Source organism: Pipistrellus kuhlii, unplaced genomic scaffold, assembly GCF_014108245.1.
Source record: "Pipistrellus kuhlii isolate mPipKuh1 unplaced genomic scaffold, mPipKuh1.p scaffold_m20_p_3, whole genome shotgun sequence".
In the NCBI taxonomy this organism is placed as follows: Eukaryota; Metazoa; Chordata; class Mammalia; order Chiroptera; family Vespertilionidae; genus Pipistrellus; species Pipistrellus kuhlii.
In genome coordinates this window covers 173098885-173114227 of record NW_023425529.1, presented here as the reverse complement: position 1 = coordinate 173114227, position 15343 = coordinate 173098885, and the positions used below count along the sequence as shown (strand labels likewise).

Genomic DNA, 15343 nt, shown 5'->3' with positions numbered 1-15343 from the left:
TTCAGTAAGGCATCTAAGCATAAAGAAGTAGTTTTAGTTCTAACTGAACTAAATTCAACTACCAGATTTCTGATATTTTATATCTTGGCTTTATTAATACATGAATGAAAAATAGAGCATCTTAGGATCAAGAAAAGAATTGGTAGGACTCTAGAAATTGACTAAAAGGAATCAACTGACTGGGGCACACAAGAGTTCCTATTTATAAAACGAATGGGGTGAAGCCAAAAGCACAGAGTGTGACTCAGGATGGCTGTCAGCGTGCCCTGGCGGGGTCATACCTGCGAGTACTTCAGGACCTCTATGCCAGCATTCTCCAGCTCCTCCGTGCAATTGGAACTGATTATTGAATCAAAACTCCTAAGTACCTGTATACAAATAGAGGCAGCAAAAGGTTGGTGGTAGGAAAGGGGAAAAAAAAAAAAAAAAACTTGGTTAAAGTTTATGCTATAAATTTGGGAGGGAAACTTCAATATCATCCCCCTCTTAGCTCCTTCTTTGTTTGTTTTGTTTTGTTGATATTCACCCTAGGATGGATATATATATATTTTTTTTTTCCATTGATTTTTAAAAAATATATACATTTTATTGATTTTTTACAGAGAGGAAAGGAGAGAGATAGAGAGCTAGAAATATCGATGAGAGAGAAACATCGACCAGCTGCCTCCTGCACACCCCCTACCGGGGATGTGCCCGCAACCAATGTACATGCCCTTGACTGGAATCGAACCTGGGACCTTTCAGTCTGCAGACCGACGCTCTACCACTGAGCCAAACCAGCTTCGGCTCCATTAATTTTTAGAGAATGGAAAGGAAGGAGGGAGGGTAGGGAGAGAAAAACATCAATGTGAGAGAGACACATCGATTACTTGCCTCTTCATTTCTCAGAGCCAAAGCTCATTAATCCCCTTCCCATATCTATGGAAGCACTTTATTTTTTCTTAATTGCGTTCATAATATCAAGTTGAGGTGAGAAGACCAGGGCAACTGGTAAGATATATCTTTGGAGGCATTTACATATGCTTTAATGTTGCTGTTATAACAATATTCTCACAGCAATCATTCACTTAGTCTTTGTCAAATGCCATCATTCGTTTAAATTAGTAGACATGCAGTTGAGTGTCTATTTTTGGGATTTACTCTAAAAGGTGCTAGGAGGGTATGAATATGACTATGGACACCCTCTTCCCTTTCCAGTGGAGGAGAAAGACATGCAACTCTTGCAAGCTAACCTGAGGTCAACCCTGTAGGTCATTCATTCTATCAACACATGCTTATCAAGCTCTACTATGTGGGAAACATAAAATACCAGAATAATGGACAGACTAAGAAGTAACGTAAAGGATGTACAGATACGGTGGTTTATAAAAGATAGAAATTATACAAAGAAAACAGGGAAGGTTTCATGGAGAGCGTGGCATTTGCATCGGATCTCAATGACGTGGGTAGGGAAATTCCTTTAAGGAGAAGAGTCCATACTATATAATAAAAGTCCAATATGCAAATTGACCGGACAGCAGAACTGGTTGCTATGACACACACTGACCACCAGGGAGCAGATGCTCAACGCAGGACCTGTCCCCTGGTGGTCAGTGCACTCCCACAAGGGGAGCGCCGCTCAGCCAGAAGCCGTGCTCAAAGCTGGTGAGCGCTAAGGACCCCTAAGTGCTAAGCCGGGCTCTCTGCCTAGGGGTCCCAGACTGGGAGAGGGTGCAGGGACCGACCCCTCAGTGCACGAATGTCATGCACCGGGCCTCTCATATAAAGATAAGGAGATGGGACTAGGTTACAGCTGGAGAATAGCACATAGGCAGGTTTGAACAAAAGAAATATGAAGAAACAAAGTGGGGAATAGACTAGAGAGGGTTCAACTCCTTCTGGAAAACAGGGGGAATGTCCAGTGAGACTGCTTTTATGAGGACGCCCGAGTAGAAGTGGCTCTTGGCAAACAAGCCACTTTTCCAAATGCAGGAAATGAACCACCCTTTGGATAGACTGCTGCAGTTCATTTGCTTCTTTACATATTAAATTCAGGCTAGCCATTCCTCTGCCTTCCTCCTTCCTTCCAATTTGCTGGCTATATTCCAGCAATGCAAAATATAACATGACCTATGAAAAACATTCAGGACATAAATTAAAAGCTGGTTTGCCCTGAAGGGTGTCCCAGGTCAGGGTGGGGGTTCCCTTGGGGCGTGGGGTGGCTTGGGTGAAGGCTGTGGTGGTTTGCAGGCCGGCAACACACCCTCAGCAACCCAAGTGGAGGCCCTGATATCTGGGATTTATTTATCTTCTATAATTGAAACTTTGTAGTCTGGAGTGGAGCCAAGCCTCCTGCTCACTCCATGGCCGCAGCCATTTTTGTTGGGATTTATTTATCTTCTATAATTGAAACTTTGTAGCCTTCAGTGAAGGCCTGGGCCCTCCAGAGTGTGCGGAAAGCTTGGCTTCCTCCATTGCCTGGGAAACCCAAGCCTTCTGCTTGCTCTGTGGCCACTGTCATCTTGGTTGGGATTAATTTGTATACTCGCTCCTGACTGGCTGGTGGGTGTGGCTTGCTGGTGAGGCGGAGTGATGGCTAATTTGCATATTACTCTTTTATTAGCTAGGATACCACATTGTCATCCACCAATGGACACTTGGGTTGCTTTCACCTCATGGCTATTACAAATAATGCTTCCATGAATATCTGCATGCAAATATTTTTGACATTTTTTCTTTTAATACAAAGAACTTAGTTGACTGTTAAAAATCCAATAGTACCTGATCGAATAAAATTGGTTTCCAGAATAAAAAATTAAATTGATCTTGTGTGCACTACCTAGTACACATAATAAAAAGACCAGCCAGTTTGATAAAAATCGAAATCATTATTATCAATCAGCTGCTGGTAGCTGGGAAGGACATAAGGCCTAATTCAAATGGCTTCTATGAGCATCACATGGGACAAAGCAGCCAATCTCCACAGGCTTTGCACCCTAGTGTTTAATGACAACATAAAAGAAAATTCTCATTTCGGGTTTTTAAAAAGATGAACATCAGAAAGGAGGAGGTAAAAGGGTGGAATTTACCTTATCGTGTCGTATCATGAGTGATGTCTTGGAACCCAGGGCAGACAGGATTCCCGCTATCTCCACGGCGATGTACCCTGCACCCACAATGACGCTGCGGCTGAAGTGAAAGCACAGGGTCGAGATTTTAAAATAAACTTATTTTTGAGTAATTTTAGATTTACAGAAAAGTTGAAAAGCGGGCACAGAGATTGCCTGTACACTTCTGCCCAGTTTTCCTCAAAATTGCCATGTTACGTAACCATGGTACAGTTGTCAAAACTAAGAAACTGACATTGGTATAATTTGAACGAATTCATTTAAATTCATGTATTGCTAGCTAGCAATGCAAGTTTAAGAAATGATTTTAAAACATTTAATGCAAAACAAAAAAAAAATAAAGTAAAATGTTTAATGCACATTTATATAATAAAATGTCTCTGAGAGCGAGTCTAGGTTGAATTATATAATCCAATAAACAAGACGAGTCATGACCATACGTGTCACATCATTCAGCCCTCAAAGCAAACAGTACAGGGTGGATCACGAGGGAAATAAAAGGCTGTTTTGTAACATGTTTCCATGCTCCACAGACTAAAAAGGCCATTTGCACCGGAACCGGTTTGGCTCAGTGGCTAGAGCGTCGGCCCATGGACTGAAGGGTCCCAGGTTCGATTCTGGTCAAGGGCGCGTACCTTGGTTGTGGCACATCTAACTCTCTATCCCTCTCCCTTCCTCTCTGTAAAACATCAATAAAATATATATTTAAAAAAATAAAAAATAAAAGACGTTTACAAACTTAAAAAAAAAAAAAAAAAAGGCTGTTGGCTCATCTCAAAGTCAAAAGATGGCCCGGTCTGCATATCTCAACAGGACAATTTCGATGCAGCCTGGAACTGCAAGGAAACTCTCTTGTCCCCCATTAACTGTGGCTGCAGGTAAAGCTTCTGTGCTCAGTTTGGTGGGGCGGGGTCTCAGGGCGGAGCTTCTGTGCTGGGTTTGGACGGAAAGGGGTGGGCATGACTTGCTGGCCTTTATGAAAACACAGGGTGAAGGCCTCAGACTATGTTGGCAGCACCCGTTCTGGGCGCAGCAGAGCTGGGCTGCTGACTCTGGAGTGAGTGTTACCGGGAAGGAGATCCAGTCCCTGCGCTAAGGGACCCTGCTCCGGTGCCTGAGTGTTCGCCTCTTCCCTTGAGTGCAGGGAGGACCCCTCTGACTTAGGAAGTCTGCCATTGGAGGCTTCCGCGAATCAGAGAAAACTTCTTCCTCATTATATTTCTTCTCTCTGGGTGTCTAAACCCATGGCAGACACTCTCTAAGGTTATCTGGACAAACTCACAGAGGGCACGGTTTCTCGGAAAATCTATTTTCGTGAGCCTGACAGAGCCTTCCTCTGTGCACTAGCTGCTCTAAACACCAGAAGCAGGTGTTGGAGATACCTCATTGGTTGATGCTGCATCAAGCTGAAGACAGAAGATCGTGTTAGGGCTTTACCGTTCTTCAGAGCCATCCTGTGTTTGACTCTGGTTCTGAAAATTCTGCAATGGACTCTGCCCAAAGGCATGAAAGACCCGAGTTACTTCACGAGGGGTACGAGTGAATGAGAGACCCAATGTCATGAAAAGAGACGATAGGGCCGAAACCGGTTTGGCTCAGTGGATAGAGCGTCGGCCTGTGGACTGCAGGGTCCCGAGTTCAATTCTGGACAAGGGCATGTTCCTTGGTTGTGGGCACATCCCCAGCAGGGGGCGTGCAAGAGGCAGCTGATCAATGACTCTTATTGATGTTTCTAACTCTCTCCCTTCCTCTCTATAAAAAAATCAATAAAATATATTTTAAAAAAATAAAAAAAAAAAGAGAGAGAGAGAGAGAGACAATAGGAGAACAGAACCAGGAAAGCCTGCATCTCAGGCTGAGGATGGAGGGGGAGAATGTCAGAGGAGACATGAACATTGAGGTCATGAAGAACACCAGCTTACCCAGGCAATTCCTCCAGCTGAAAAAATCCGTCACTGGTTATCCCCAGGCTGGCACCTAGGAAAAGTGCAATACGGATCACACAGACTGAGCTTCCTCTGGGAAAATAATCACAACATCTTACACAAGAACCCATACTTTCTTAGCCACCATGCTTTCTGTTTTGACAAGTTTGTAAAAGTCCTCACTTGGGAAGTTGCCAACCAAGCCTTTTCCTGGTAAACATTTATTTCCCTCTGGAAATAAGAGCAGTGATGACCAAATAATTATCAAATTCCTCTGTGAAACGAACATTTGCTCAGCTCTTAAGAGTAGACGCTGCTGCCGAATCCGGTTTGGCTCAGTGGATAGAGCGTCGGCTTGGGGACTGAAGGGTCCCGGGTTCGATTCCGCTCAAGGGCATGTACCTTGGTTGCGGGCATATCTCCAGTAGGGGGTGTGCAAGAGGCAGCTGATCGATGACTCTCTCTCATCGATGTTTCTAACTCCCTATCTCTCTCCCTTCCTCTCTGTACAAAATCAATAAAATATATATTTAAAAAAAAAATCTAAAAAAAAGAATAGACGCTGCTGGCTCCGCTTCACTCCCCGCCCTCCAATCCTCCCCACTCCCCCCCCCCCCCCCCCCCCGGCTGTTACTCATAAGCCTTAGGCTCTGGGAGACTCACCCGGGATCTGGCTGTCCTGGGGCTGCGAGGGCACGCCGCCTGTTGCGATCAGGATGTGAGGAGCGGTGTACTTCTCCCCGTTGACCTCCACGGTGGGCCTGGGGTCCCCTGTGAACGCAGCGTAGCCGGTGATGATCTCTATATTGGCCTGGAGAAGGAGCCATGACGTGAGAATGTTGGGAAGGTAAAACAAAAGCACCCGCTGCACTTATCCGAGCTTTCCCTCTCTCTACTGAGGATTCTGAATTCGGGTTTGCTGAGGCCAAGACAACTCCCAATGTCCGAGTTTCCTCAGAACTTCCGTTAACTGATTCTTCTTCTTTTTTTTTTTTAAATATGTATTTTATTGATTTTTTTTTTTACAGAGAGGAAGGGAGAGGGATAGAGCGCTAGAAACATCGATCAGCTGCTTCCTGCACCCCCTCCCCCCTCTGGGATGTGCCCGCAACCAAGGTACATGCCCTTGACCGAATCCCACCAGGGACCTTTCAGTCTGCAGGCCGACGCTCTATGCACTGAGCCAAACCGGTTTCTGCTGTTAACTGATTCTTAGGTAGGTAAGGGGGTTGCCATTCGATGCCGGAAATGTATTGTACGAGTAAGAAGAAATAAAGGTGCTATTTTGGGCCAAAACCCAGAGACCAAAAAGAACAGGCAAGTCACCCCCCTACAAGGAAAAAGATATGTGTGTCCCCAGGACTTGAGGGGAAAAGCCTCGCTCGCAATGGGAACACCATGAAGAATGGTGTTGTCTGGAGGAGGAACAGAGGGCTGAGGAAGAAAGATAAAGGCAACGGGAGCAGAGGAAAAAGAGAAATGCTCAGGCCATGGCAGGAAAAGGCGATGCTTCGGGGTTTCTTAAACCAAATGGAAGAATACCTCCAACTGACATGACAACGAAGGTCCAGGCTAGAGATGCTGCGAACTCCAACGCCCACTTGCTCTTGCTGTGCCTGGGGCCTCTGTTCGGGGAGCCTCCATTTGAGGCCTGGAGATTGCCAGCAAGCTCCTGCCAGCTATGATGCATGTATTGGCATGCAAATGTGGGCAGCTTACACGGATAATGGCATCATGCAAACAGGATTACAGAACAGAATGTTGGAACACTTTAGAACATGCTTGGTTCTGAATCAAGCTGTTGCCTCTTTTGCAATCACCCCTGCAGGCCTGCTCTGCGCGTGCCCTGCTTAATCAGGATGAATCAAGATCAGTGCCCAAAGCCACAAGCCTCCACAACATCCTTCCTACGGGAGGTGGTAATTTCTTAGGGGGTACTAGCCAAAAAGGGGGATGCATCAAGTGGCACTAATATAGACAATGGTTTGGAGGAAGAACTGATGAGATTTCTATTTTCATTTCCCAGGATATTTGCAGAAAGTTTCCTCTCCCATTCACAATTCCTTCCCCATAACGTCAAGGTGAGTTATAGGGCACACCAAGATTGGTGAGTGTTAAAAAATGCTGTTTCTTGCTGAGACCGGTTTAGCTCAGTGGATAGAGCAACAGCCCTGTTTAAAAAAAAAAAAAAAAAAAAAAAAAAAAAAAGTCAATAAAATATATTAAAAAAAACAACAAACATATTTTATTGATTTTTTAGAGAGGAAGGGAGAGGGAGAGAGAGTTAGAAACATCGATCAACTGCTTCCTGCACACTTCCTACCGGGGATGTGCCCTCAACCAAGGTACATGCCTTTGACCGGAATCGAACCTGGGACCTTTCAGTCTGCAGGCTGACGCTCTATCTACTGAGCCAAACCGGTTAGGGCAATGCTCCTGATTTAATTAATAAACTGGCATATTCAGTCTCTTACGGGCTTGGCTTCTGGAACAAACAGGAGAGCCAGGTCTACTCAAGATACAGCCATCACGTGAGACCTGGTCTCCCAACTTTGACGCATCTCTCTGTGGAAAAGAGACTGGCCCGCTAAGGGAGAGGTGTTCTCTGACAGGTCAACCTCACACTCATCAATCATAAAAGAAGTAATAGAAACAAGGAGAGAGACGGGCAATGGCTATGCTTTAGTCTGGCCAGACTTGTTAGCATACGCAACCAACAAACAGCAACTTCTCAAAGCTCAAAGCCCAGCATACTCACCTTGGTCAGATTGTTTTGATAGAGTGTGTTCAGGCGGCTCACATAGGCATCCCGTTTCTCCTTTATAACCCTGCAGGGAAACCCGAGTCAGTGCTGAGAAAGAGAATTCTCCTCCTTCAGTTAGTAGCTAGGGCATCTGTCCCCGAACGGAGAATCACAGACTGTCAGCACGAGCCCCACGAGTCAATCGACGTCTCTAAAGACAGCCGCCCCTCCCTGTGTCCATCTGCTCTCCCCTATGTGGAGAACCCCTTATTCTGCTCCATGGAGAATGTTCACTTGGCATCCATGGTATGTAGATAACTGCCGGAAGCCAACTCCAGCATGTCAGCAGGGCTGAATCATCTGGAATGGCTGAGGGTATTTCCCCAAACCTGAAAAGGATGCATAAATGATTGCATCCTGCCTAACAGATAAGGTCATTTCAATCTACATGTTATTGCCTTCTACTGGCCAAACACTTGAACAGCCAGAGTTAATTCTTCCAATCTGGACAATGGATTCTGTAGACCAAACTGTGGCCTTTGATATGTATACCTACCTTGCTTTAGGACAATTTGTGTTAATAAAAAGCAAGGGGTCCAGAGAGACTGAGAACTTAGTTCCTTTAGCTAAGTCTTCTCTGGCTCCCCAAAATGCCTTCCAAAATTATGTTTTGTCTCTGGACTCTTGATTAATTTACACCTTAGCATTTCTCCAGATCCCTGAACCCTTCTAGATGCTGCATAAAGACCCCCAGCAGGTAACATTTTTCTTTGTACAGAAGACCAAGCTACTTTGCCACAGTACCTAGCATGGTGGTAATAAGAGCTTATTGGAACTAAATGGTTGACTGTATCTAAGGGAATAAATAATATTCAAATCACACTTGACACTCAATATCTGTTAAATGAATGAATTTGCTAAAATTAAAAAAAAAATTTGATGGCTTCAAAAAGTTTATGGCAGCTCCTTAGAAAAATCTAAACACAAAACTGCCACATGACCCAGCAATTCCACTTCTAGGCATCGACCCAAAATAACTGAAGGCATGAACTTGTAGACCAATGTTCATAGCATGATTATTCACAATAAACCAAAAGTGGAAAACCCAAAAGCCCATTGAAAAATGAATGGAGAAACAAAATACAGTATATAAATATAAAATAATATCATCCAGCCTTTAAAAGGATTGAAATTCTGACACAGGCACAAGGATGAACTTTGAAGACATTATGCTAAATAAAATAAGCCAGGCATAAAAGGGCAAATATTGTACAAAGTACATATCAATAGAATATGCAAATAAGAAAGTAGAATAGAGATACCAGGGGCTGGAGGAGGGGAGAAGAGGTGTTGTTTAATGGGTCCACTGAGCAACAGTTTCTGTTTGGGACTGTGGAGAAGTTCTGACTATGAATATGCTTAACGCTACTGAATTGACAACTTAACTCATCGTATGCCATAAGCATCTGTAGACGCAAGCGGCAGATCTCCCCCACATGCGTCAATAAAATAAAAAAAGTTTTCCCTAAGTGGCAGCCCTGACCAACTTTAAAATCATTTTTGGTGAGAATTTCCAGCCGAAAATATTCAAGAACACTTGAATTGTAAGTAATATATTTATTTTTATAATATTCATTGCAAACTGATTATTTACATTAAATTCAAACTGTCATGGCATGTGGGGATGGTTTCCGTTTTGGACATGTAGCAATTAATTGGTTAAAAATGGCCAAAACTGCCGAAACCAGTTTGGCTCAGCAGTACAGCGTTGGTGTGCGGACTGAAAGGTCCCGGGTTCGATTCCGGTCAAGGGCATGTACATTGGTTGTGGGCACATCCCCGGTAGGTGGTGTGCAAGAGGCAGCTGGTCGATGTTTCTCTCTCATTGACGCTTCTCGCTCTCTATCTCTCTCCCTTCCTCTCTGTAAAAAATCAATAAAATATATATTTTTTAAAAATGGCCAAAACTGACATTTGACGTTGTGTGTCTGTAGATGCATATATTTAATGTGTACAGCTTGATGAGTTTAGAGATAAGTACACACCCGTGAAACCCTCGCCACAATTAAATATCTCCATTACCTCCAAAAGCTAGTAATATACATTTTACCACAATACAGCCCCCCGAAAAGGTTTGTGGAGCATTTAATTCTGAAAGGAAAATATTTATATTTGTAAAAAGAACCCTCTGAGAATGAAAACTTACCGCCAATTGAATTTGCCATCACAGCTCTGAAATCCGTAATCGACATGATCATGCATGAATTCAGAGTGCACAGCCGTGTTCCACATTACCTGCAAAAAAGTACCCAAAACAGTAGTACGTGAGTCCTGAGGGAAGATAGAAATCACGAATGAAAAATAACTTTGTAACAGCCGAAGATAATAATACTGGCCTTTAACTTAAAAATGAAACTACGTATTTTAAAGGAGAAAGTTCAGGAATATGACCAGATAGATTTTATAGGGCGGCTTCTGAAATATCGGGGGAAATGACCTCTAGAGTTAAATACCCTAGTTTATAAACTCTGAGAAGCAGGATATTATAAGGCTCAGGGTGCTTCCAGTAACATTTATTATTGCTTACACTCTCTTTTGTATATATACATTTTTTGTATATATACTTTTTTCTTTTGTATATATGCTTTTTTGTATATATCCCCCCCCCCTTTTTTTTTTTCCTTAACTGATTCAGAGAGGAAGGGAGAGGGAGAGATAGAAACCTCAATGGTAACAAGAACCACTAATCGGCTGCCTCCTGCACATCCCACACTGGGTATCAAGCCCACAACCCAGGCATGTGCCCTGACTGGGAATTGAACTGTGACCTCCTGGTTCATAGGTTGATGCTCAACCATTGAGTCATGCCGGCAGGGCTTACCATCTCTTTTGAAGCTTCAGGTTTCGTTAAGCCCTGCCTTTTGTGATTAAGTCCAGGAAATGGAATTGCATCTGTAACTTTACAGCACAGTGATTTGGAAGGAAATTATGAGGTAAAGATGAGGACTGAAAACTTTAAGAGAATGAATTCCTGTTATGTATTCAGTAACTATAAACATGCCCTTGTAAGAGCGTATGGGATCAGACACCAGGAACTCAAAGGTTCAATGCGTCTCTTGCAGAATGTAGCCTCCAAACTGTAAAAGCCTTTTAAATGCCAACCGATTCTCGAGATAACTGAATTCAAAGTGGCATCCGGCACTCTTGATGACAGCCAAACTACCATTTTTCTGGGCCAGACAAGTCTTAATTCCACCTCTGACAAAACTTAAGATTCCCTGTCTGCACCTTTTCCCCTTTATGCCTAATGATGAATGAATTGATGATTACTGGATTCTGTTTCCTTTACTGAGGTGAAATTCATGTAATATAGAATGAACCATTTTATCTGCTAGCTTCTTTTTTTAATGTTTGTATTGTTTTGTTTTGAGAGAGAGAAGAAAGGGGGGGGAGGTGAGAAAGAAACATCAATTAGTTACCTACTATATGCAACCCAATATGGGATCAAATCCATAACCTAGGTACCCTGTTTCCCCGAAAATAAGACAGTGTCTTATATTAATTTTTGCTCCCAAAGATGCGCTAGGTCTTATTTTTCAGGGGATGTCTTATTTTTCCATGAAGAAGAATACGGTACACATTTATTGTTAAATGAAAATAAAGGAAATTTATTACCTGTATACGATACGGTAGTACGGTAGTTGTCAACACAAACCAGACAAACTGTGAATCCTACAGTATCAAGAATTTACTCATTTATTCAATGACAATCATGTCATCATCTTCTGGAACATCATCATAACAATCCAATTCCTGAATTTCCTGGTGAATTTCTTGTGACTCCATTTCTTTCAGAATCAGTGGACCAAATCTCTCATGTTTAGCCTAGGGGGGGGGCCTTATTTTCGGGGAGATGCCTTATATTTCACTCAGAAGGAAACCTGTAAGTAGGTCTTATTTTTGGAGGATGTCTTATTTTCGGGGAAACACAGTATGTGCCCTGACCAGGAATTGAACCAGAGACTTTTCGGTGATGTTCAACCAACTGAGCCACACTGGCGAGGGCTATCTGCTAGAGTCTTTATCTTAAACAATGCATATAAAAAATGTATCAATACCACAAATAAATAAATGTTATTTTAAGAAACATCACTAAACCTCATATTATCCTGAGGTACCATATTTATTTACTTCCGTTCATAGTTTGTACGGTGTTATAGCATCTAACCCTCTGGAGAGGGTGCCTCTGTCTGAACTGCATGTGCTCTTAGGCTGAGACCTGATCGGGCAGCAGCAGGCCCGTCCATCCAGTTCCTTCTACTGAAAACCCTTCTGGAACTAAACTCAGGCTTGTGTCACTGATTAGATCAGGGTATTAGCTTGTATACCGAAAAGCTGCCAATTTAACATGTCATCTCAGCCCTGGTCGATATGGCTCAATTGGTTGGGCATCATCCCATGCACTAAGAGGTCGAAGGTTGGATTCCTGGTCAAAGTTCATGCCTGGGTTGTGGGCTGGATCCCCAGTAGGGGATGTGTAGAAGGCAGCTGATCCATCGATGTATGTTTCTCTTTCTCCTTCTCCCTTCCTCTCTCTCTAAAAATCAACAAAATTAAAAAAAATAATAATAATAATAATAAATAAAATGTAATCTCAGTTACAAAATGTTGTAAGTTAGGATTATAACATGTTTTAAAATTGCATTCAAATGTGGAATAAAATAATAAGCAAGAGTCAGCTTTGGAAATCAGAGCTGTCATTTTTTCCTTTGTCAAAGCTAAGGATGAGTTCATTCAGGATAACCTGCACCACAGCTACTAGCACCAACAATCACTAGAGTGGTAAAGAGAATCCATGAGGTTACAGAATGGAAAACTTAAGAAATTTTCACTCAAGAATTTGGTTTGCCAGCTTGGGTCTCCATATTGAGAAAAAGCTAACCTGTCTTAACAAAACCCAGATATAATCTCACTCACACTAAAGTGATAAATCAATATTATCATTTTATAAAAACAATTTCTTGTGATGTCAGATAACCAATTCACTCCTGAGTAAATCAATATACTTAATTTCTGGAATAGCAAAGACGGGGCTAGTAACCAAGTACACAGTAACTCCATCAATAGACTACCTACCATAAAGGTATCCAAATACTATACTCAGAAATGCCACTGCCCTGGCCGGTGTGCTCAGTGGTTAGAGCTTTCGCCCAGATTCCAGAAGGGTTTCGAGTCTGATCACTGGCCCTGGATGGGGCATATGTGGGAGGCAACCAATTGATGTGTCTTTCTCACATTGATGTTTGTCTCTCATTCTTTCTCTCCCACTCCCTCCCTCCTTTCCATTCTCTTTCAGAAAAGCAACGGGAAAAATATCCTCAGGAGAGGATTAACAACAAATAAAAATAAAAAGAAGTGTCATTCAAGTAACTTGAGAAGTCAATCTTAGCATTGACATAAGATGCCCAAAGTCACCTGATTCATGATTTTAATATGAGCAATGTGTAGAGATATCGATTTCTGTGCTTAAAAACAAAACTCCCACCAACAAAATGAAACAAACAAAAATACCTATGACAATCTTGATTTGTCTTTCCAGGAGAAAAACTTCTATTCTCCCTGGGATAAAATTACTTCAGAGCCAAAACCGGTTTGGCTCAATGGATAGAGCATCGGCTTGGGGACTGAAAGGTCCCGGGTTTGATTCCGGTCAAGGGCATGTATCTTGGTTGCGGGCATATCCCCAATAAAGGGTGTGCAAGAGGCAGCTGATCGATGACTCTCTCATCGATGTTTCTAACTCTCTGTCTCTCTCCCTTCCTCTCTGTACAAAATCAATAAAATATATTTAAAAAAAAAAATTACTTCAGAGATGCACAAATGGCTTGAGGCAAACACCCCACCTCGGCACCGTCACCCCATGATTCTGGATAATTAAGTAGAGCAATGTGTGGGAGGAGCATCCATCCACCACCATCAGCCCCTTGGTATTGGTCAGATCAGCACGTGGGCTGAGAGTTGGGCATAAACTTTTTATTTCCTGGCTGGATCTCCCTAAGAAAAAGTTACCCTGTGCAGATGAATACTGCTTTTCTTTTACGCCGTGATTATGGATGTTTTGTTTGTCACTGCTCCTTATAAAGTTTTATATTGGACACCGTGGTCACTGCTCCTTATAAAGTTTTTTTTTTAATTTATTTTTATTTTTTTTATATAAAGTTTTATATTGGACACCGTGGTCACTGCTCCTTATAAAGTTTTATATTGGACACCGTGGTCACTGCTCCTCATAAAGTTTTTTTTTAATTTATTTTTATTTTTATTTTTATATAAAGTTTTATATTGGACACCGTGTTCCATTCCTGGTCACCTCCCCACTGTGCGCCCACAGGGATTTTTTTTTTTTTTTTTTTTTTTTACTTTGTCACTCTGTGGTGAAAATTCACCACATGGCAAGGCCCAGGATGAATTTCTTTTGCATGCAAGATGCAATTAGTGTCCAGGAGCTCATTAGTTCTGGGGTTATCGGCCCAGGAGCATCTCCCTTCCCCAGGATCCCCTGCAGAGATGGCTCAACCCTTGTGGAGACAACCCACAGCAATGTGCAGAGACAGAGCGGGGGGGAACCTTCTCGGAGAGCCACGCTGTGGCCATGAGGCGGGGGGGGCATACTGTTGATTGCACAGGCAGGATATCAGAATGGAAAGAGGGAAAGAAGCCAGGGCTCTTTCAGATTTCCTTGAGTACCAAGCCGATCTCAGAAAGTGCCTCTCTCTGGGCTTTTTGTTTTTCCCTCCAGCTTTCTTAATAAGTGATATTTAAAAACAAAACAAACAAACACTAGCCTTTTGTTTAAGCCATTTTAGTTGGTTTCTCAGTTATTTTTTGCAGAAAGATTTTCACGGAAACATTTGGAAATAACCTTATCCTGATCATGATTTACCAAACATGTAAAAGGAGTGTGGAAGGAATGAGAAATAAAAATCCTACCTTTTTGGGGACTGGGGGAGGAAGAGGTAAGAGATCAACCAAAGGACTTGTATGCATGCTATAAGCATAGCCAATGGACACAGACAGGACAGGGGTGAGGGGGTGGGAGAGGTCAATGGGGGGAGGGGGGAGGAGACATATGTAATATTTTCAACAATAAAGAATTTTAAAAAAAAACTCTACCTTTTTGGGTACACATCCGACATTCACCTAGGGAAAAAAAAATTAAAAGGACATATTTTAATAATATTGAAATCAATAGAAAACAAACCTGCAAGAAATGAACTCCAAGCATCAGGCCAGGAGACTTACTCGAGTTCTAAGTCATAATCTACAATTATTTCGTTTTTTCTAGTACAGAGCTGGGAAACATATGGGCGTTACTTTTCTTATGTCACGAGAGAGAGAATTTTACTCATCAGCATTTTCTCAAGAAAAGCAGAGGGGGTGGGGATTCCATTGCAGGTGCCACGCACTCAGCAACAATACAGGTCAGGAGCCGGCAGAAGCCTGGGCTTACACAGAACCCAGAAGGAAGCAGAAGAGAAATAGGTTGGAAGTGAGAGGACCTACCAGCT

General features: G+C 42.6%; 1 protein-coding gene across 1 annotated transcript in view; it reads right to left on the bottom strand.

Moving 5' to 3' along the window:
* GSR (glutathione-disulfide reductase) overlaps positions 1 to 15343 on the bottom strand; it is a 31624-nt gene that overhangs the window by 8317 nt on the left and 7964 nt on the right. The window contains 7 exon segments of the mRNA XM_036458271.2: positions 282 to 368; positions 3069 to 3168; positions 5030 to 5084; positions 5696 to 5843; positions 7791 to 7860; positions 9982 to 10070; positions 14949 to 14975. Coding sequence (XP_036314164.2) covers positions 282 to 368; positions 3069 to 3168; positions 5030 to 5084; positions 5696 to 5843; positions 7791 to 7860; positions 9982 to 10070; positions 14949 to 14975 — 576 coding nt within the window.